Genomic DNA, 22,565 nt, shown 5'->3' with positions numbered 1-22,565 from the left:
GCATTCTGCAAGGTGACGCTGTTAGGAATCCACGTTGTGGTAGGACAATGTTCTGTTCGGATAAATAGAACGGTTGAATTGCGAAACATTGAAATGGAGATATCGGTTGATAACAGGAGCAGGCGACAAGCAGCGTTGAAAAGTCAATTTGTTCGTGTGTACAAGCCATGCAACGCCGTTCTATTTACCCTATCCCGTATCCAATCGAGGACCTCCCCCGTTCCTTTATCCGTTCACGCATCTTATCGTGTCGCGTATCGACAGAATCACCCTAGATAAAGACTCTGCCCTGAATGTTTGCGGGTGCGAAAGATAAAAGTTATCGGTGTCCCGCTGTTCACCGATGAGAGACTATAAATCCCTCGCGTTTCCTCTCCCTCGCGTTAACGGCTCGCAAAGTGACAAAATGTCGGGATTAAGGAGGGAGAAGGGAGGGTTCAGAGTGTTCCACCGTGAGCGATAAACTTCTAGAAGCCGACTCCACGGATCAGCGTATCAACCTCAAAGTGTTCTCAGCCTGTCAACTTTGAATCACGCTGAAATCTTGCTGACTCGGATAAGATGGATGTTGTTAGTATCGTTGTACTTATTGATTATTTTATTTGATAGTTTGGTAAAGAATAAAAGTAATTCGAAATGTAATATGCACGTACAATTTTTAAATATTACGGCGTTTCATCGAGAAAGAGTTAAAGACAATTATTCTTCGTGGTAAAGAAGTAAACAAACCATGGTACGGAGGCAATTAAATATCTATAGTTTGTCTAGAGGAAACAGTCTTCTTTAGATTACTGTCCAGGGAGAGATTCTTTCCATGTTGATTGAATAATATTATTATTTTTCTTCCGATACCCTAATATACATACTTGTGATAGAATTTTGTAATAGTGTCTTATAACAGTACAATAACAAAGTAGTTTCGCTGTACGTAGCTTTACAAAAATCCACGATCTTATTTTTGTGTTTAGTTACATGTCTGTGAAAACAGGTTCTATAACAAACCTCTGTTGTAACTCGATTTTATGCAATTTTCTTATGCTTTGATTTGCAGTAAATAGAACAATGTATTTAATTATACGATTGAAGTTTGACGAGGTTACGAAAATGAGTACTACAAAGAATGTTTAGTTTTTAGTTTTATATATTAGGGGAGCCGAAAAGTAACCTGAATGTCTCCTTCGAAAAGTTGTTCAATGAAAAATCGAAAAATTTTGTTTAAAAAAGAGAATCGAACAACTGCCTTTACGTTGGCAAAAACCGGTAGAAAATGATGGAAATTATTTTGTTGATTAGTATTCAAGATTTCTTCAATAAATAAATGTTGATGAAATTTTGATTACTTTTCGGTCTCCCTAATATGTACGTATTAAGCTTGTTAACTTGGAATTCCGTTGAAATCTGACTGATTCGGATAAGTTGGATGTTGTTAGAATTTATATTATACAAGTTTTGACAGTATTAAGACAAGTTTTCTAATTAAGAATCTAATTATGTGAGTGAATCAAAACATTCCAAGTATCGACGTGCTGGCACAGTGTTAATCGAGGTAATTAATTCCATAAAATAACAACCGTACACGTATTTCCACTCTAGCGCCAACCATATTCGCCAATGACCATCCCCATCATCGCTAACTATGAGATGAATGATGCTTTCATGCAATGATCGAGGTTGCAATAATGGAGGATTTACTGCACATAGTAGGAATTCGCAAACAGGAAAATGTAGAGACATTGTGGCCAACACAGGTTATTTTCATACTAATGTTAGAACGTTCAGTTCTGTAGAGGAGTTGTTTTACCGTGCGTCCACCCGTTGTGTGTAACCAGATGTCGACAATCTTCCACTGACCAACCATGAAAATGGCTGAATGTCGGGTAGTAATTAATTTCGAAGCTGTTCCTTTTCAGACGAAATCCGTCAAACCCTCTCGAGCAAAAATTAACCACAGTTTATTCCCTGGGTACAATATTACTTTTTACGATTTCAACAAATTTCATTTACTTGTTTTGTTCAATTTAAACAAAAAGTGAAATTCTGGATAACAGTTTTATCCCAACGTGACCGAGAGTCCTAGACGTTTATAATTTCGGCAATTTTGAAATTTTTCAAAAACTAATTCAGTGAAAATATTTTGAAGACCTTAGATAACAAGAATATAAGAGAAATTTATTTTCGATCCGAAAAAAGAAGAGTATCCCGTTACGAAAATGTTTCATGCTGGCGAATCAATGTCACGCGAACATAATACGAGTACAGTAGAAAAAGAGTGCATCAATCACGTTCGTAAATGGGTGAGTTGGAGGCTACGCGAATGCAAGAAGGAACCTTGACGGTGAAAAAGTGACTGAAGTTGGGCAAACGAAAGGATCGTCTTTGGCTGAGGGAAGAAGTTTCAGGAGAAAGAGGCTCCAAACTCTACCTAACTCCTGCCAGCTTAGTGGTTCGCATCGAGGTAGAGTGAATCCTCGAGTTACGTGAATTCGTGGATACTCCTACTTTTGTCTTTCTTTCCTTTTCTTCAATTTTTCTTCTCTTAAAAGGGCATACGTGGATCTCCTTTAACTTTAATTGACTTTCGAAACTCGTACCTCGGATCGCATACTAAATGTACGATGGGGAGAAAGAAAGTGTAGTTTTGGAAGCAATTGAAGGATCTATCGAGATAGTTTTAGCGAGGACTTGCGACGTCTGCAGTTGAGGGGTGTGGAGGAGGCAGCTGCATTATTCAAATTTTTGAGAAATTAAAAAAGAAATTATAGTATATTATAGTATATTTTTTATACTATCCAACTAATTATGAAATTAAGTCGTTCCGGATTCCACCCTTCCTTTTCAGAGTGGTGGAGGGAGGATTAATGTTTGGAGCTGCCTCCTTATTGCGCCCCGTTCTAAAAAACACCTGAAATTTAACGGATTCTTCGAATGCAGAGAACAAAATTTTCTTTTAAACACATATATATTTTATTCTTAAAACGTTTAAAAAAGCAGGATACAAAAAATTGTAAAATTAGTGAAAAATTCATTCTTCTTTCTACTCTGACTCCGTCAAATCGACATCATCTGTTTTTCTAGTGACCGGAGTTGTCTTCTTATTACACCACGAAGAAAAGGAATTTCTTGAATCCGTGATTATGTTCTAACCTCAAAACTATAAATTGGGCGAAACTTAAATCTTTCTCCGTTCCTATCACTTATGATAGTTTCCTTTTCTTCGCAACACCTATACTGCGCATTTCAGGCATACTTTCGCAATTTCTTTTGTAAAATTTCTAACAGTTGTATAAGGACGCGCATGCTTGCCTACTCTGGCTTTCCACACCTTTTTTTAAATAGGTGTGTGTAGACTTGAGGGTGGCTTACTGTATATAATAGGGTAGTGTCAGCGCCCTGTTATCGCGTGAACAACGTTGCGTGCAAGGCAGTGGACCTGCATAAATTATACTTTCATCCTAACACTGGTTTCCATTTCACCTTCAAATTTTTTTACAACTCTTACAAATTGAGAATTTACACGCAATACCGGTTGAAGTTTCTCCGATACCATTCATATCTTTAAAATTTATGTATCAAATATGTACCTACTGGGTAAATGAAGGAAATTTTCCGAAGATTTAGCAGCTGACTCGAATTAAGACCAAAACATTACGATTTGTAATTATATAAATATTACCACATCAAATTTTCATTCTCTTCGGTATAACTGCATTATTTTTTGTACTTTTGAATAACAATTTGAGGGAAAGCTTTTATAACAGTTTCCAGCTGCACCTCGCCTCTTGCATTATTATTTCGTCAAATTAAATTTTTATTTCACTCTTCATTCTCCTCTGTACTATTTTTCTCTTTCAATAACAAGTGCCATAAAGAAGTTAAATAAAGTGCATTGCGTACATCAAGTTTTCCTTGTTCTACAAACATATCTACTTAGTATTCCTTTCGCAGTGCACATTTGCGCATACCTTTCTTGATACTTTATACATTGCTACCACTCATCGGTCCATAAACTTCTGTTTTCTTTATATCGAAGAAGGTCGAAACGCCCCAGTCGTAAACGTTGCGGCGATGAAGTTTGTTAAAACTATAACGCTTCCGAAGTTATTTCCTGAATGAAACACCCACGGGAACATCGCTTAAGGAATTGGATTTTTCCGTTTGTATGACGGTTAGGTACTACGATCTAATATTAGGTCTGACACCGACCCGAAACCAATAGAATCTCAACGGTAAATGTTTAATAGCCTGCGCTATTGTTAAAATAGCAGCCTCCCGTCTTTCATTCTACGGACATACATCAAACGAATTAGACCCGACGCGTTATAGCAACGGACGCTATCCATTCTACCACTTGGGAAATAAATCCTGGCGGAATCTGGAGCGAAGCTAAATAATTCGTAGGCCCGTTGGTGGCTGCGATTTATGTTAGATATTTTTCATCGAAAATCCGGATCGTTCGAGCATCTCTTTCGAATATCGGCCGAAGCAACTTGTTAAGGGAAACTGTTACATCAGAAATAGTAGATGAGCCATTCCGAGATTGCCAGCTGATGGATTTGCGTGGCTAGAACCTTGAGTTAACCACTGCTCGTGGCACTGCCTACACAATTTATATATAGATTACGATCAACCGCCCTTCGATACTAATTACAGGCGCGTGTACATCATCCTGACAATGATCCATCACTTTGGAAAGCGATACTAAACCAGTCACGTGCAAGCAGCTATTCGCACCTGTGGCCGTGAATGTTAGGACACTTGGAACGTTTAAAGAAACCCTCTTGGCGTTCAAGGAGACAATGCTTTGTTTCGTGGAGTTTTATAAGAGTGCATAGGTCGTGTGTAATTTCTTTTGTCAATATTGTAAAGGGATTAAATTTAAAAATTTTTATCAATTTATGGTGTGTCAATGTGAACCAAAAAGTCCTTTCCACTTTGTAGTTCGAGGCTTCGTTATCGAGATATGAGCAATTATTTAAGTTTTAAGTTTTAAGCAAAGTTTTAAGTTTTGAGATTTCCATAAGTCGGTGCACGCATGGGCATATAAAATGGCGCGAGCTGTGAGTCACTTTAATAAACTTTAATTGTTTATATGTAAGTAACGAAGCGTCGGATTGCAAAATGGTAAAGGACATTTCCATTCCGTTTTACATGAGGAATTAATCTCGAGGTAAAGTGTCTCATTCCAATCTATTATTCCGCAATTCAAAACGATATAATATGTGAGATATTTTGTATAAAGAATGATTTAGGATGGCCGAGAGAATGATTAATTAGTAATAGACTAATTAGTAATGGATTAATTAGTAATAGACTAATTAGTAATGGATTAATTAGTAATAGATTAATTAGTAACTTATTAGTCACTCCATTGTAATATACTATAAATATACATATGCTACAAATACTATAAACAGTAAGCAACATGGATCGCATACACACTCGTTTATCTTTCATATTTATTTCACATTGTTGATTATTCAGTACCATGTCCTTCTATCTTTATTATCATAAACCTACCAAGATATTCTTGGAAATTGACAAAGAACCTCGACGAAACTTTCTAAGTTAAAAAAGAACTCGGTCAAAAAAGCATTCACGTTGAGATTGTCAAATAGTGATCCACTATAACTTTCATTCTTCCAAAATAATTGCGTACTCGCTGCTTGCATTATGGTAAACTGTTGGACCTATACATGCCCTAACTTATAATTATAATTACAATTATAAATAGTAAGCTGCCCTCCTGGTAAAAATGAATTTGACATGCCAGACACGGCTCGCTATTCGTTTATCAAGCGTCCAGCGACACACAGACGGGGATGCGCAGAACTATCTAATCCCAGGACGACCGTTTAGCTCGTCGAGCGTTGGAATCAAAATCGAAGCAAGGTCGAGCGAAAACGGAACCGGACAAGAAACGTTTCCTCTAACAGATCGCGAGAAACCTGCCGCGTTATCTACTTTCCACAAACATGCGGAGTGTGTCCGATCAATAAACGGCCGGCCTCCGCCAGGCTCTCTTCTCCGTGTAACCCTCGAATCTTGGGGTGTCGCGACTCGCGCTTCGCTAATGCGGGAAGCGGCGTGCACCGCAACACGTTTCCACCTCGATTAAGCGCCATCTCTAGATCACCACCGAATAAAAACACGAGCAACAGTTGCCTCGGCTCTCTCGACTTTCTTCCGCTGCGAGACCCTCGCAATCGGGGAGCGAAACTGGAACAGCGCCCGAGCAATTTCGACCTGGCCGACGACGGTAGCCGTTGGACGAAAGCTTGGAAAAATTCTTGACCCACCCCAACCCACCCTCCCCTCCATCCACCATGAGCGTATCGACCGATTGCATTTATGATTAAATGGCCAGGAGGTAAATTATGTGCATTTTGATGCGACGGACTGGAGGAGATGTAAATTTGGTCGTGTAGATCTGAAGCAAGGCGAGAGTGATGCAACCGCACTCGGGATTAGAGAGGCCTTGCGCTTCTTGGGGCCTCAACTACCGAAACCTCACGTTTAGTAAGGCCCCATGACTAGCGAGGTTAAGCAAGGTTTCTTTACCAGGTCCTGTGCTTATTGAGTCCCCTTAGCGACACTCTTAGCTTAACAAAGACTCGCAGAAACCAAGGCTCTGTAGTTAACGAGGCTCTGGATTTACCGTGGCTTTGCGATTAATAAGATTCCTTGCTTATTGAGGCCCCTAGCGAAGCATAGCAAAGTTCTATAGGGGCTTCCGAGGGCCTGTAATTAGTGATGCTTCAATGTAATGCTTCTCTTTAATATAAAAAAAGAGTCTCATTAATTACCGTACCTTGCTTCGCTAGAAGCTAAGTGTCAGGCTTTTCAAACTGAACTTAAACGCAATTTAATTTGGAATAAAAGTTATTGAAATAGAAAATTCTAAAAGTCTTTTTGAGAAATCTTTTATATTCAGGAGCTTTTATAATTAGATACTTTTAATGTTATTAAAAAGAGATCCCCGCGCAAATATCGCACACACCCTCGCAAATTGCCAGGCCGTGTTCGCGCTTATGTGTCGGAGCACCGAGACCGCTACTCCCGTCTCTTCTAGGTCACGATGCGCAATTATTGAGCGCAATCTATGTTGATGTTTACGTTACATCAACGTGTTTACGTACGAGCCATTTATTTTCTGATTCAGAAAACTCGCTTCCAGAAACGATACGCTTATCAGACACTATTCATGGAAACGGAACCAATGCTTTTATCAGTGGTTTTCGCGAGCAAAGTATGAAAATATTTATATACGAACGTTACGGTTGCGATAGATCTCCTGAGAAGTAGTCAGTCGCGCAGTTAATGCCTTTCGAAAGCTCTTTTTACGAGTAGGATTCTTCAAATACAATGTCTTTGAATAAAAAGTGTATGAAATACGTGAGTTGCGCAGTCTGGGTACAATAAAAGGTATATAAAGAGTCTTTTAAAAGGGGCTTTATATCCGTTTTTTTTTTTTTTTTAATTTTATATGAACGAACACTTAAGTACAGTTTAAGTCACAAAAGGCTTCGCACCTAGTGAGACCTCGAGCATAGCGAGGTTCCGCAATTAGTGAGGCTCTCTGTTTAGCGAAGCTCTGCGCTTTGTACGCATAAGTTGCGTTAATCAATATTATATGTTCGTTTGAACATTTGACTGAGGATATTTATTCATTTATGACAAGTGTAAATATACAGAAATATACAAGGATGTCTATAAATGCATAAATAAAAATGAAACATACGTTACAGAATTTAAAAGACAAAACTTACTTGAAGTTTCTGTTCTTCATTTGTGAATATAAAAATATGAAGTTGCATTAACATCTGCAGTGCAATTATTAATATTTTCATTACACTAGTTTACAGCCAAAATGTACATTCAATACCACTATATTTTTCTTACGTATTTTGACCTGTTAAACTGGAAAATCACATTGAACAATTTTTTTATGGATAGGTTTTCGAGATTTTGGTTTTGAATTTTTTTTTTATTTTTTCGGAGACAGCTTCATATTTCAGATCATATCTCGAGTTAGAAACGTCTGACTGGGTCGCGTAAGATACCATATTAAAGGTAATCGAATCTCCAACGATTGTTTTTAACACTGTTTTCCAATCGGTTCGGTAGTTTAAATGTTATGGGCCAAAATATATAAGAAACGTCGATTTTTTGGGCTAAAATAAAACACGAAAATTTGCTCTATCGCCATGCAAAACTAGAAACCGTTAAATTATATCGAGTTCCTTATCGTTAATGTATAGATCGCACTTTTACGAAGCAAACAAGGTTTTAGTGAAGAAAATAGCCCCTTAAAGTTTGACAATTTCCTCAGGACATTGTTTATAACATTTTATAATCTCTTCCTGAAAGACCTGTAGTTCCTGTCCCCGTAAGTCTACCACGTCGCGAATTCAGGATCTCTTCATTTCACCCTTCGAACAACAAATAAACTCCAAACTCCGAGGTATTGTTAAACGTATAATTAAAACGTGTGCAGCAAGTAAATATTAAATTACGTGAAAAGCGTACGCATTGTAATGCAGGGCTCGCAATACTAATACCCGACCAAACTTCAAACGTAGCGACTATGCCTCTTTAACCCATGTTTATTCACAAGCATTAGGGGTGGTTTTACGGTAAGTCTGAGTTTATCCAATGAGGTATGTAGGATTCGCGATAATGACTTATGCATTGGCTACAGCGTGCCTCAACGGTTGGAAAACGTAATTACTACGTACAATTGCCCTTTTCGAGCAGAATGTCAGAACGAAGCTACCTCCGCCCTGTTATTCATTCCACTGTGCATATTTGACATAGGGAAATAATTTTCACATTCCTTTTATGTCTTTATTTGTCGACATCGCGTGGACTTGAACGTTATTTTCTCTTTTATTAGGTGAACCGAAAAGTAACCAACATTTTACCAACATTTATTTATTAAAGAAATCATAAATACAATCAATCAACAGAATAATTCCTATTATTTTCTAACACCTTCTTCGGTCAGCGAAGAGGCAGTTCGATTTCCTTTTTAAAAATGTACTTCGATTTTTCATTGAGAAACCTGTCCAAGTCGAAGCCATTTTGATCACTTTTCGATCACCGTAATATATTATTGGATTCGCGTGAAGAAGACAGTTTTATATTGTATCAGAGTATAATTTAACAATTTTTATCTTCTTCCGTTTACCTAATTTTCTAAGTATATACAGATGAACATCTCAATGATATAATATAAAGTTTCTTTTAAAAAGAATCTTTTATTTTAAATGAAAATATTCATGATCACAATTACACGTGACAGACGATGAGGAAATTTAAGTGTCCACTTGGGAAAACTCGTTGTTTTTCTACTCGTTGTGTTCTATCTACCAAGGGAATTCGATGATTTACGGCAACGAATATCGTGTGGAAGATTGCTGTATACTCAGGTACGTCATAATTCACGGGGCAATCATGGTTTTCGTTAAGGAAACAGGTGTGAGGCTAGGCTTGCGATGATCGCAGGTGAAATATTATCGTTCCAGTATTTATCTATCATCGAAGAAAGCTCAAGTCACGCAACGAGGAGGATAGTGTTTAGGTAGTAGTCACTTGGCAACCGTGATCGATTTGCAAGATATCAGTTATGTCTGGTCTCATCGATCGATCCTTCCGTGACGATACGATGCTAAAAACGTCACTACTTGCGCTAAATTAGTGCGTACAAGTGGCGATAGAATGGTCTTGAGCTTATAGAGTAACCGGTGGATTAGGCCTGTATACTTGGTCTTCTATTGGCAGTGGCAAAGGACCCTACTGCGTAAAATAGGGTCGAGAATGATTTCACAGCGAACTCGAATAAAATACTAACAAAACAGAGTATTGTCAAGACACTCGTACATTTTGCTATAATTTTATTATTATTAAATGAATTGCCATGTTTGGCACTAAGACTTTCTATTTGAATGAAAACTTCAAAATATAACTATTCAATTACATTAAATACTATAAAAAAATTAAATAATTTTGCAAGCCTTTCCCCACTGGACTTTGTTACTGGTTAAGTTAAACAAAAATTACCTACTCCGTAGAGTCGAGGATGATTTCATAGCTTTAGAGCGAACTCGAACAAAAAGCAAACGTAAAGTACCGCCAAGACACTCGTACATTTTTCTATAACTTCATAATATTTTTAATTGCAATGTTTGGGATTTTCCCTCGCGAGTAGAACTTTTTCTCATCGGTATGTACGTTAATCAGCTTCTTGCTTCGGTGGATATTGTACCGCGCGGAATTTTTCTATCTAGGTACCTCATAAACTCGGAGTACCATACTTGTACCCTAAACTTTATAACCTATAACGGCAAACGCCCTACAAACTTTTTATGGATACTTGTGGCACGCGTGTAAATTTAGATTTCAAGATATTTTAGGCATTCTAACGTGAAAGTGTCCTCTAAAATTTTAAACAAGTTCTTGTAATTAAATTTCCCGGTTATATGGCATGGTAATATCACCACTAAATCGATGGATACCGTTCGTTGTTTAATTAAAGCAAAATTATTCTTCCTCTGAAGGTTACTATCAATTTTCCGGTGTTTTTTTCGTGAATATTACTTTTGTCCACTTCGTTTTCCTCAGCACAACTTAAATTTCTACGACTAATAAGTAGCAAAAATATTTTGTATAAGAATTACACTCAATAATTCTTCCCTGAAGAGATTAATTCTTTATTTTCTCTTACTTCTGTCAGTATACAGGGTGAAGCACGAATCATGACCAGTGGAGATTACTCTGTTATCAGCAGGCCGATTAAAAATGTTCTTATCAGCATTTGCATGGTTTCAAGAGACCTTTAACAAGATTACCTTGAATTTTTTGCAAATAAACATATCATTTTTGTACGCCTATCTGTTAAAAGATTCACCCTGTGTTCATAGAGACCAGAAAGACATATTTCTAAAGAAAACATTGTACATTCCTCTAGGACAATTTAAATCTCTGCTACCAATACTTTGTCAGAATATTTACCACCAGAATTAACTCCAATCAAAATTCTTGTCTGAAGAGATCAATTACCTACTTCCACCTCTTCCAATGTTTTCACAACAGTCTAAGAACACAATCCTTCCAAGAAACCTACGTTTCATCCAATCCTTAAATTCCAAAGTTGATCCAGGAAATAACCACTGAAATATTTCCTTCTACCAATATTATAACAGTCTAATAACGCAATCCATCCAAGAACAACACTCGAAACAATTTTAAACCCCTGTGGCAAAAGTTTACAAAAATATCTCAGGTCAGAATTAGTTGCACTTATCCTAAACCTACGTTTCGTCCAATCCTTAAATTCCGAAGTTGATCCAGGAATTAAAACCACTGAAATATTTCCTACCAATATTCTTAGATTTCCTTCAATATTACCAGGTATAGTAATCACGTTATCTCAAATTTGAAAGCTGTTAGCCAATTTCTTACCTCATAAGCTACCATAAAAAATTCTATAATATATAGAGAAGTTACAGAGAAGTAATATTAAGTTGGCTTTTGACGCGTAGGTTATCCGGTATTATACCAAGGACAGTGTAATCAGTTCTCTTTAATGCAGACGGTGGTACGGTAAACGTTGCTTTAATTTCGCTCTCTCAATATTTTCACTGCATGATAAAATGCAAAGAGTAATTTAAACTCTTTTGTAACTCCGTCCGCATCGGACTCTTGACTAGCCAGGACTCTTTGAAATCAGAAGCAGTTGGTAAAATGGCGCAGTGTTCGCGGTTTGTCGAGGCTCACGGTCGTTCAGTCATCCTTTCAGCATACATTTTCGGATTATTTAAGAGATTGCACCGGATCCCACGTATTCTCTTAATTAGCTTTCCAACGTTTCGCGGTGGAATACTTTTCTATAATTGCGAAAACAGGTTACAAAGATGTACATGGTTAATAACGTGACCTTAAAGCGACCTTGGGCTCTATAACTTAACGTCGACCGTGAGAGTTATTTGCATGATAACAACATTGCAATGCAAGCATTTATTATCACAGCAACGAAGAAAGTGAATTAATATCTAAATGCAGTCGCGTTTCATTCCGTTCCGCGACGGTAAACATGTTTGTTTATATTCATAGACTGTCCTGCTTTGTCGCTGAAACTTGAGGAATTGAAGGATCTATGTGTGATACATATTTGAATTCATACGTTCCAAGACCACGAGTCCAAGGTCGTTTTCGAGTCATATTATTATACACGACTAAATGCATATATTCATGTCAGCTACAATGTACGAAAGAAATTAGTATGCACTTTCATGTGAAAAGAACATGGGTGACCTTAGATACATCTCGAAAGAAGTGACGCTGAAAAGCAATTTTCTCGCAGCGTATTCGCGCTTTGAAACCATTCAAGTCACGTATGAATCATTTTCCGTGTCCCCATAAATGAGGAAAATAATTAGGTGGCCTGTTTTACGAGGGGCACTTTGTAATAGAATAATACGGTTAATAATAAATTGGGGTCGTAGCCACCGCGCTTCGAATAATAAATGAAAGTGTCCTAGCGACTCGCGGTGGTGTACTTCTTCTCTTTGGATAAATTGCGAGAGTGTTTTCAATGAAAAAGGATGCTTTTCAATAAATTTGTATGTTTCATCTTTTGCTGCATAGTGTTGTTTGTATATGACACCTTTCGTTTGAAGTTATTCTTTTAATTAACAAAATTTTCTAGGTATTCCACTATAATACTTAGTTAGTACTACTAGATTACTAAGGAGTTCCTCTAACAGATAAAATTGACTCGAACTATGGATTAAGTAAATAATGTCTGCATGAATATACAGGGTGTTCGGTAACTGGTGGCACAAGCGAAAAAGGAATGATTCTACGTGAAAAAAATGAGACGAAAATGTAGAATAACAATTTTTCGTGTGAAGCTTTGCTAAGTAAATTTCTACGAACGCTTTCCAACGTATTCGATTGATTTAATGTATGAGAGGCTCCGATAATCTTTTTTTTTTCAATTGCCTCGCATTTGTGATTTTTTCAGAATACACAATTGATTTAGTATGACTCCATAAATAAAAATCAAAGCGCAATTTCAAAGTCGATTTTCTCGAAAACAAAGCTTTTAACAAATTTTTATTTTATTATTTAGAATTATTCTTTCATGTAGAATCACCTCCTTTTTACTTGTACCACCAGTTACCGAACACCCTATATATAGGGTGAAATTCGTACATCAATGGGTTAATTAACTCATGAAAACCACAGTTGTTAGCGATAGATGTATACATACTTAATGCAACATTTAGATTTATTTTGTATATTTAATGCCAGGACACGATTAGATCATTTTCCTTAACACAGTATCACGTGGTTCGAAAGAGTGAGCATGATGGTAATTCTCTTGAACTGCATTACACTGGGGATGTATCAGCCGTGCGTGGACGACCAGTGCGTAACGCATCGCTGCAAAATATTACAAGTACGTAGGTATATATGTATATGTACCTGTTCACACATTTCACGAAAATTTCATTTCACGCATTTAGATTATTAAAAGCGCGCTTGTTCTCGCGTGCTTTTTTTCCATTTACTGTACCTTCGAATTTCGATTTTTGCAAAGTGAAAAACGTTACAATTACAATCCCCCCGTAATTTAGAGCTCGCAATGGCTCCAATTACAGTGTGCACGTTGAAATCATAAATCTGGTTAACAATTCTAATTAATGCAACCAATTAATTTTCCGTGCGAGATGGCCTTGTTACTACTCTCTTTTTGGTAGGTAATCGTTTTCTATTTTTAATGTAGATTCGGACCAGGTCAATTCATAATTAATATGTTCATTTTTATATTAAATTTGAACAATTGAGGTTACTATAAAAACCATTTCCTATACGGAAAGAGAAATCATATGTGTATACTTGGTGTATATTTGATTATAATAAAGAGGCATTTTTTTTTTTTTTGTTTTGTGGATTGAACAGTAAGCTTAACTTTTCTTTCTGTTGCTTCAAGGTAACATGAACGATAAAATTCATTATCAAAGTACCACTGAGTAATGTACTCAGTAAGTACTAAGTAAACTTTATTGAACAAATTTTACACGATTTATGGATGATGTTTTATGAAGCATCTGATATTTTAACAGATCGTGACATTTATTGCTTACCTCGTAGATTAATTCGTAAAGATATTATTAACCAATTAATAATTTTCTTTTTGAAACATTAAATGAAATTCATGTAACGGAGGGTTAATATGCGTATCATAGATGCCTGTAATTGTCGTTAATAATAAATAAAAGCCCACGTTCCAGAATAATATTATTTCTGGAATTACCTGATACGTTCGTCTTGTAATCAGTTATGTCTCTTTCGGGAATACGGGCGAATCTACACGAAATTCGCGTAGCACTCTGAGGTTGAATTAGACCCAAAAGCCGCGGCGTAGGGGGGATTGATTAATTGCACAGTTTACCTTGCACCTCGCTTTGGAATTCGCACGTAACGTAGAAAACGGAGGCAAACATGAGAAACCAGCATCTGGTGTCGGCGAGTAATGGAACTTCAGTCGAGTATCCTCGATCAATTACGCCTGATCGAGTTAAGTGTCCTGCGGCCTAATCAGTCTACCATTTCACCCCTGTTTACAGATGTTCGATGACATCATTTTCGCCTTCTTCGCCTTGGAGATGACAATCAAAATGGTCGCGATGGGAATATACGGCAAAGGAACTTACTTGGCGGACTCGTGGAACAGACTGGACTTTTTTATCGTGGCGGCTGGGTGAGCATTTATCAATTATCCTTTACCCCTGGCCCTAATTATCCTTGTCTTACACGTTCTCACTTCGTATAACGTGAAAAGATAATAACTCCGAGTCTCCTCTAAGCATCTATCCAACTCGATGACTTTTGTCGCAAACAATAATGTTCATTTCATTGGGATATACATTACTACAAGTCTCACTTGTAATTTGGTCAAACATCAGTTTTCGATACTTGATCATCTTGATGTGGAAAAAGAATTACAAATTTTGAAAATAATTTGTAACTCTTAATTTCGGCTGATAAGATATATGTTATAGATACAATTGAGGTTCATTTATAAAAAGAAAGATATTTGATGATGAATATTGCAAAAGAATATTCTTCTAGTTATTTTAAAAGATCTATATGATTCCCGTCATTGGATGCTACTTTACAACATAAAACATTCTTTATTTCCGACTTATTTGTTGTTCCAAATACTCCTTGGTGTCCCTTTAGTTCAATATGCGTCAAGTTTAACCCTTAAATGGTTTGTTTTTAATATTTTGCTGTATGTATGTTACCACTGCATGACGTTCTTTTGAATAAAAGTTAAAAGAATAAACGTCAGCTGTAAAAATTGTTCAAATAATAAATACATGGATATATTTTGAAATTTAATTGGGAAAATTAGACTTATAATATGACCAGCATTTTTGAACCCTTTCGTTTCTTTTTTAGAAATTAATTGTATTTAACTAGGGTTGGCTATAAAATAAAAGCCGTAGTCGGATAAGAAGTTCATTCTCTTTAAAATATAAACCTGTGAGTCTCGATATTAATCTGCCCGAAATCAACCAAATATATTCAGTGATACATATACGTCCTACTAGGGTCGAAAGGGTTAGATGTCGAATGATTCATTTAAGAGCGTTCGAATACTTCCGCGGCTCACTGTACGCCGTCGCTATTAGATGTTACGCAATAGGGAAATCTCATCTCTCCATGTACCAGTTGTAAACAGATATTATGGAAACGTTGATTCGCTAAAAGCAAATTGAAACGCTCGCGACATGTAACCGCCGCTAAACGAACGGAACGCACTTGCTCCAGAGCAATTTTCAGTTTCGTGCATCGCTGATAAAGTCATATTTAAGTTCAGTTTAATTCTGTCGATGGTGCAACGGCCTGGGCGAGATACATTCTTGAGTTTTCCGCGAAATAAAGCTTCATAAATTTTACGCTGTTTCCTAGATCAAGTTAATTATACGTATTCGATACGAACGTTTATACACTTCTTCATTCAATACGGCAAAACGTTTATTTAATTTTAAGCCAGTAAAGAGAAATACAACGTGCTCAATATTAACCTGGTTGTATGTTAATGTATAGCCTCTTTGTTAAATATTCCTTTGAGTTCGATCAATTTCATTTGACACTGTTACATGTCGCATCTGTTACACATTTGTAGCATCTTCATCCTTGGTTCGTTCCTTGTTAGCTTTTCTCCTCTATCTTTCATTAGTTTATTTTTTATATTAACTATAAATATAGACAACATTTTTATCGAGCAGTTACACATTTGTAACTTTGGTTCGTTTCTTGTTAGGTTTTCTCTTCTACCTTTCATTAGTTTATTTCTTATATTAACTATAAATATAGACAAGACTTTTATAGAGATAAATATTTTGAGTAACGAGCGAGACGTAAGCAATGGTTTATTCATTGCTTTTCAACAAAAATTACATTTTGAATTATAGTACATGGAAAGTTCTAAAAATCTGAATGAATCTTGATATCAATTTAAAAAATAGTTCAGTTACGTTTTGACTGGTCACGCTTGAAAAATTACAAAGAAGTATAAATGATAATAATAGTAAATAATAACAATTTTAATAATTGATGTTCAAGTAATCCAATGCGATCAATTTCTATCAAAAGGAACAAAAACAGCGAAATAAATTCTTTTGTATTTTATTGCAGGGCTCTGGAATATTGCTTGAACGTGGAAAACATGAATTTATCAGCGATACGGACAATAAGAGTCCTGAGACCTCTACGTGCCATCAACAGAATTCCGAGTAAGTTGAGGAAAACAACTTTATGATCTTATACGTAAAAACTTGTCGACTTAGTTCGTCGCGTGATAAACTATTCTTATCGATTTTACAGAAGACGTACATCATACAGGATGAAGTACATAAAGCATGATAGATGAATGTTTCCAAAAATATCTATGATATAAAACAATCTTTTTAAGCAAACTTCAAATACAATATTTAGAAAGCTCGCTTTACGAATTAATTTTCTTTTTTGTTTATTTCATGAAAAAAAAATCAAGGACATCAATATTTTTCAAAAGGAACAGTATATTTATCAAAGCCAAGTTGTTGGAACTTTTTAGCCATATTTATTTTTAATATTCTGACAGTATCTGTTCATTATTTGAAAAGGTGTTTCAAGACGACCTTTAACTAGTATTCTTCTATTCTGATAAAATCCTTCATACGTTTTTAGAATAAAAATTGTGTTTGTCGTAATGAAATTATTATGATTTAAACGAATGACGCAATTTTTCCCAAGTAATGGAAAATATTCGATCCAACCCTTGATTGATTATTTTCTAGAGGAATATGTATATAACGAGTGACGTCATCGGTTGTTGTAACACAGGATGACATTTAAAGTTATTATACGTCCATCTTGTGCCAAAGTAACGCCTGAAATGCTTAGCAAAGTGCTATTATATGTTCTTGCCTTTGAGAAGTGAAATGTTACAAGTTGAAGGTCGAGTCTTCAAGGTGAAGACTACATCCTGACAAAGTGGGAATCATTTGTCAGGGATTTTGTCTAAGTTCTCTTTCATTTAATTTATGGATTGATTTATTGGACAGATTTAATACATGGCAAAAATACAAGTCGAATAAATAAATATGTACCATTTTGTTGTGCTTTTAGAAATATTACTTGTAGGGGACTTATCACAAATTGTCATGTTTAAAAGATAATTAATTTTTCCATGGATTTACTTCAGCATCCAACATTGTATATCGATAGTAACTTGTTGCTTCCTTATGTTAATAAATAAATATATATATATATATATATATATGTATGCTGTTGATGTATGATGTTGGATGCTCAAGGTTTGTAATTAATCTTTATGTCCATATTTTTATTCTTTTTATTTATTTATTAATATACAGAAGTTGCACGTTAATATAGATGTACGATGTACAGATGTGCTCCAGGTTTGTAGTAAATCCTTAGAGGAACTGCTTATCTTTTAAATATGATAATCATATATACAATATATGATTTATGATATATATGATTAATCATTTAATAATAAATAAATAAATATATATATATCCATATTTATTTATCCCCTACAAGTAGTATTTCCAAAAGCACAACAAAATGGTACATATTTATTTATTCGATTTGTCTTTTAATATACGTATACATATATTAATAATTATAATCATATAAGATTATTTATTCAATAATAAATATATTTCATTCGAATGGCCTGTATTCTAAATTTCTAGTCCACGATTCATGTAACTAAGAATTTCACCTATAAAAATCATTCGATACAAATAATCTAAACTCGCAGTTCGTCGTTCGCGATCCACGGACAATTCCCATTTCCATAAAATCGCCCATATCGCACAGAGGACACCCTGTACGCCGCATCCATCCGTCTATGTATATTATTCTACGCCTTCCTTACGGTTTCCTATTAATATTCGAGCACCACTTCCGTTTACGACGTCGAGGTGACATTATTCTTCCCCTTCGTCGACGTAAATAGAAAATGTCTTTATTTATCTAATTCGCCACTTCCGAAGTGGCGGAATTGCGGTACGCTATGCATGTAAGATTTCACGAGGTTTATTCCGTCCTTCCGGTTTTGTTCCCTTTCGACAGGTATGAGGATACTGGTGATGCTTTTACTCGACACGCTACCCATGCTCGGCAACGTGCTGCTGCTGTGTTTCTTCGTGTTCTTCATATTTGGTATCGTCGGCGTCCAATTATGGGAGGGCATCCTGCGTCAACGATGCTTCCTGAAGGCTCTACCCAACGTCAAGTATCCCGAGTAAGTCGACAACCGAGTGGCGTATGGGCGACATACGTTTCTATAAAACGCTTTCATTCTTTTTTCCACTTTTTTTTCTTTCTCTTCTACTTCACCTTTTTATCGTACACGTTTCTCTACGTCAATACGTTCATCTTGTCCGTTTATTATTACGCTTCACTTGCATCGATTCTGCATTTTCTTCGTTTTTCTTTCTTGATCCTCCTCTTACTCGCTACGCAACCGTCGAGTCGACGGTTAACCCGTACACGCCGTATTGAGTCGGGATAAACATTGACCGTACTCTATTTCAAGAAGATGGTGCAATACACGGCTACGCGACTGGATAAGTATTAACACCGGTCCATTCGACGTGCGTGCGCGCGGATTCGGACGAATAGAATCGTAGTTACTTTAACTTTGTCAAGTTTCAGCAATTTTTTATTATACATTTTTTGCTCTTTTTAGGTATCGAAAGGTAGACGCTTTGGTAATGTATGGTTGTTGGTTGAAGCAATTAATAAAAATAAATTTTGAGAGCATGACTTCTCCCAGGTGTACCTTTGGTTAATTTCGAATCGACATATAAGTGAGATTTTAACCACTCGAAGGACGAATCTCTTTATTAGAAATAAACAAAACTTCAAGTTGATATTTACCTATGACACCTATCAATTTCGTGACGACGTTGTTGCATTATGTCATTGGAAAATTTAATTCTAAATCCCTCGGAGTTCCTCAGTATCCCTCAAGAGTTTCAAACAGTTTTCTATCCGAAGTTTTCGAATTATTATTGTTAAAAGGTTCCTGATAGCTGAGGAGGGTCGAAACATTGGAAGTTTATTTTAAGACTTGCTCGATGAAACCATCAACCATACGTTCCCGAGGTTTCTGTGGCTTTGGTAATTGTATTGTTTTAATTTTATTAAATTGAAATAATTACAGAACGATTTTCCAAAAAGGGCTTTAGGTCTATTTTGCATATGTCCAATTTTTCTATTTGAAATGAAACTACACATGGTTATAATTAAACGAACGAAGTTAAGTGGACGAAGTTTAAGTGGCTATCTCGAGTATGCCGACAGGTGATTTGATTGTTAATAAACGAAAATCCTAAAGACCCCTTTTGGAACTCTTTTATAAACAAATTGTAATCGTGTTGGTTTTGGAGCACTATGTACACGTAGCATACATTATCTAGAAAAGTCCAACCTTTCGATAGCTTCGGGGGACAATTAAATTAAACGCAAACATCCCACGTGACTGAGCAAAGAAATAAAGAGTTTCTTCGCTACGTTCTTTATTAATTGAATCGAAAAATGTACGATCACATTTAAACACGTGGTTAATTCGCTAAAAAAGAATTATTAAATGGAAGGAAATAGGAAACTATACCTAAGAAATATCGGAATCGAGAAGATTTCTTTTCCATTAACTCGTATGAGAATTCCACGCCAAGTGCGAATTAAAGTACCATTCAATAAAAATGAAGGAGTAAAACGCAAAGCTCGCGCCGCACACTTGTAATGATTAGTGGGTCGATTATGTGGTTTTCGCTTCGGAATTTTCTCGAATAAAACATGATCATGAGTGTTGCTCTGTGGCCAATACGATTACAATTTGTTTCTGTAGTTTTATTCATTCGATTTCTGTGAATGCAATTTAGGACACTTTCGGAAATTTGAAAAAGGAGAAAAACAGATTGTTTACATTATGTTTCAGGTTGTTTTATTATGTTTATAGCTCTCGAAATTTGGAAGAATTTTTCTGTAGTTGTTTTGAATAAACAATGCACAGGGTAGGAACAGTTTCTTTGAAACTTTCTAGTTTGAAAGTCACGTGTAAATTTTAAAAACAGTGTATAGTAAATGATAGCACAATAAAAATGATAGATAGATCCGTATTATGTACAAAATAAATTTGAAATATGCAATATAAAAAAAAGACAAATTATTATACGTAATTGATAAAAAAAACACAAATAAAAAATACAGAGTAACGAGACATGTCAATATATCCATTAAATAAATTCTTTATAAATTTATGGCAAATAACAATATACTAATAATGTACAATTTCTAAAAAGCCAAATTTTTTATCGGATTTCAACTCTCTTCTATTGGAAAAGTTAAAGAAAAAATCACACAACAGATTAAACTCATTTTCATCGATCATTTATACTAATATGTTTTTCCATATTGTATATTTCAATTGTTTTTTTCATTCAAATCGTTCTATTTATAATTTTTATCCCACTATCGCCTATTATATCCTGCTCTCAAGAAGTCATCAAACTAAAAAAAAAAAAAATAAAACGTTGCGTTTCAAATAAACTCCAGCTTTCGCATTGTTTTGCCACCCAAAAAATTTCGCTTCGTTTTATGAAAGCTTTCCTAAGAACAATATAACTAGCACCCGCGTTCGATGCAGATTGGAATTCTTGTTTACAAGGAACCGCCAGATTTTTCGAGGAGAATTCATGCTTGTAAAATTGTTCTGCTACGTCTATGTATAGAACTATGCGTTCTTTGTCGGATATATTGAATTTACGCTTTTCTTCGCTTCTTTTTTAGGACTTTTTCATGTTCTTTCAACGATTCGCGCGATATTTTTCCAATACTGGTATACTAAATTCTCCAATGCTACGGGTCAATTTTACTTTTTTTTCTCCAAGCGATGCTCGGAGAGTATTTACGACTAAAGTTTAAATAGCTGTGAATTCCCAGCACCAGCTACATGGATCGACAATTAAAATCTTTTCCTAGTGTTTTCACCACTTCCTGATTCGATTTTTAACGGTAATGCTGGATATGAAGTGATCGATCCAATCTCTGTGTCATCCAGGTCGATTAATAACCAAAAAACAAATCATTTTTCAACGTTGACCATTTTTTTTTTTTTTTTTTTTTTATATTGTATACAGTGGCTCACGAAAGTATTTTCATGTTTGCGATACGATGGTGAATAAAATGCAGAGATTCTTTGATTCTAGATCTATTATGAAGGGAGACGATGTTTCTTAAAAATAAACCCTGCTTACCTATGCTCTTGTTATTATATCTTAATTCGATATTGTCCAGAATTAATTTTAGAGTATTCTCTTTCAAGTTGAAGTCTGGAAAATCTTGTATTCCATTCTGTTAAGTTAGAAATAAAACTTTTGAAACATATACGGTTAGAAAGGGGTTTTAGGATTTGTTTTTTTTTTAGTGTGGAATATATTTGATATTTTTATTTTAAATGATCGCATGTAAGTGACGGCATCAAAGTTATTAAAAAATAAAATTTTAGAGCCTCGTTTAATAAATGCTTTAACTTCGAAAACAAATCATACATAAATTAAAACAATTTTTATATAATATCATGATCTAAAATCAAAGTTGCCATTATTTATGATGACCGTAGCTAAGAGTACGAAATATTTATTGTGCAATCATTTTTCAATCTTGCAGGCGCGTAGCCATTGTATCCACTTAAACAACGTTCACATGCAATTTATTTACGCACTACGCCTGAAATGCATGGCGGAAGTAGTTCAAACTCTCGCAAAGTATAGCTTAAAATAAATTTCACTCTGCCTCAGATTTTTCCGCTTAACTCTTTTCTCTTTCTACTATCGTTTACCATATCTCTCTATAGTTTTCTCTTGATTCCCACTCATGCTTATCGGTATCCATTTAATCCGCGTTAAAGATACCTGACAAAACTACAACTACTTACAAATTGTATCCACGAAACACATTCAGAAAAT

At 35.5% G+C, this 22,565-nt stretch overlaps 1 protein-coding gene across 2 annotated transcripts in view; it reads left to right on the top strand.

Annotated features, from left to right (window-relative positions):
- Nucleotides 1-22,565, top strand: part of LOC128885613 (voltage-dependent T-type calcium channel subunit alpha-1G) — a 98,022-nt gene that overhangs the window by 15,337 nt on the left and 60,120 nt on the right. For both annotated transcript variants that reach the window (XM_054139715.1, XM_054139714.1), the window contains exons 2-5: nt 13,351-13,462; nt 14,634-14,767; nt 16,714-16,811; nt 18,664-18,835. In XM_054139715.1, coding sequence (XP_053995690.1) covers nt 13,351-13,462; nt 14,634-14,767; nt 16,714-16,811; nt 18,664-18,835 — 516 coding nt within the window. The remainder of the gene's footprint in view (nt 1-13,350; nt 13,463-14,633; nt 14,768-16,713; nt 16,812-18,663; nt 18,836-22,565) is intronic.

Source organism: Hylaeus anthracinus, unplaced genomic scaffold (genome assembly GCF_026225885.1).
Source record: "Hylaeus anthracinus isolate JK02 unplaced genomic scaffold, UHH_iyHylAnth1.0_haploid 11981, whole genome shotgun sequence".
NCBI classification, from domain to species: domain Eukaryota; kingdom Metazoa; phylum Arthropoda; class Insecta; order Hymenoptera; family Colletidae; genus Hylaeus; species Hylaeus anthracinus.
This window is presented reverse-complemented; position numbering and strand designations above follow the sequence as displayed.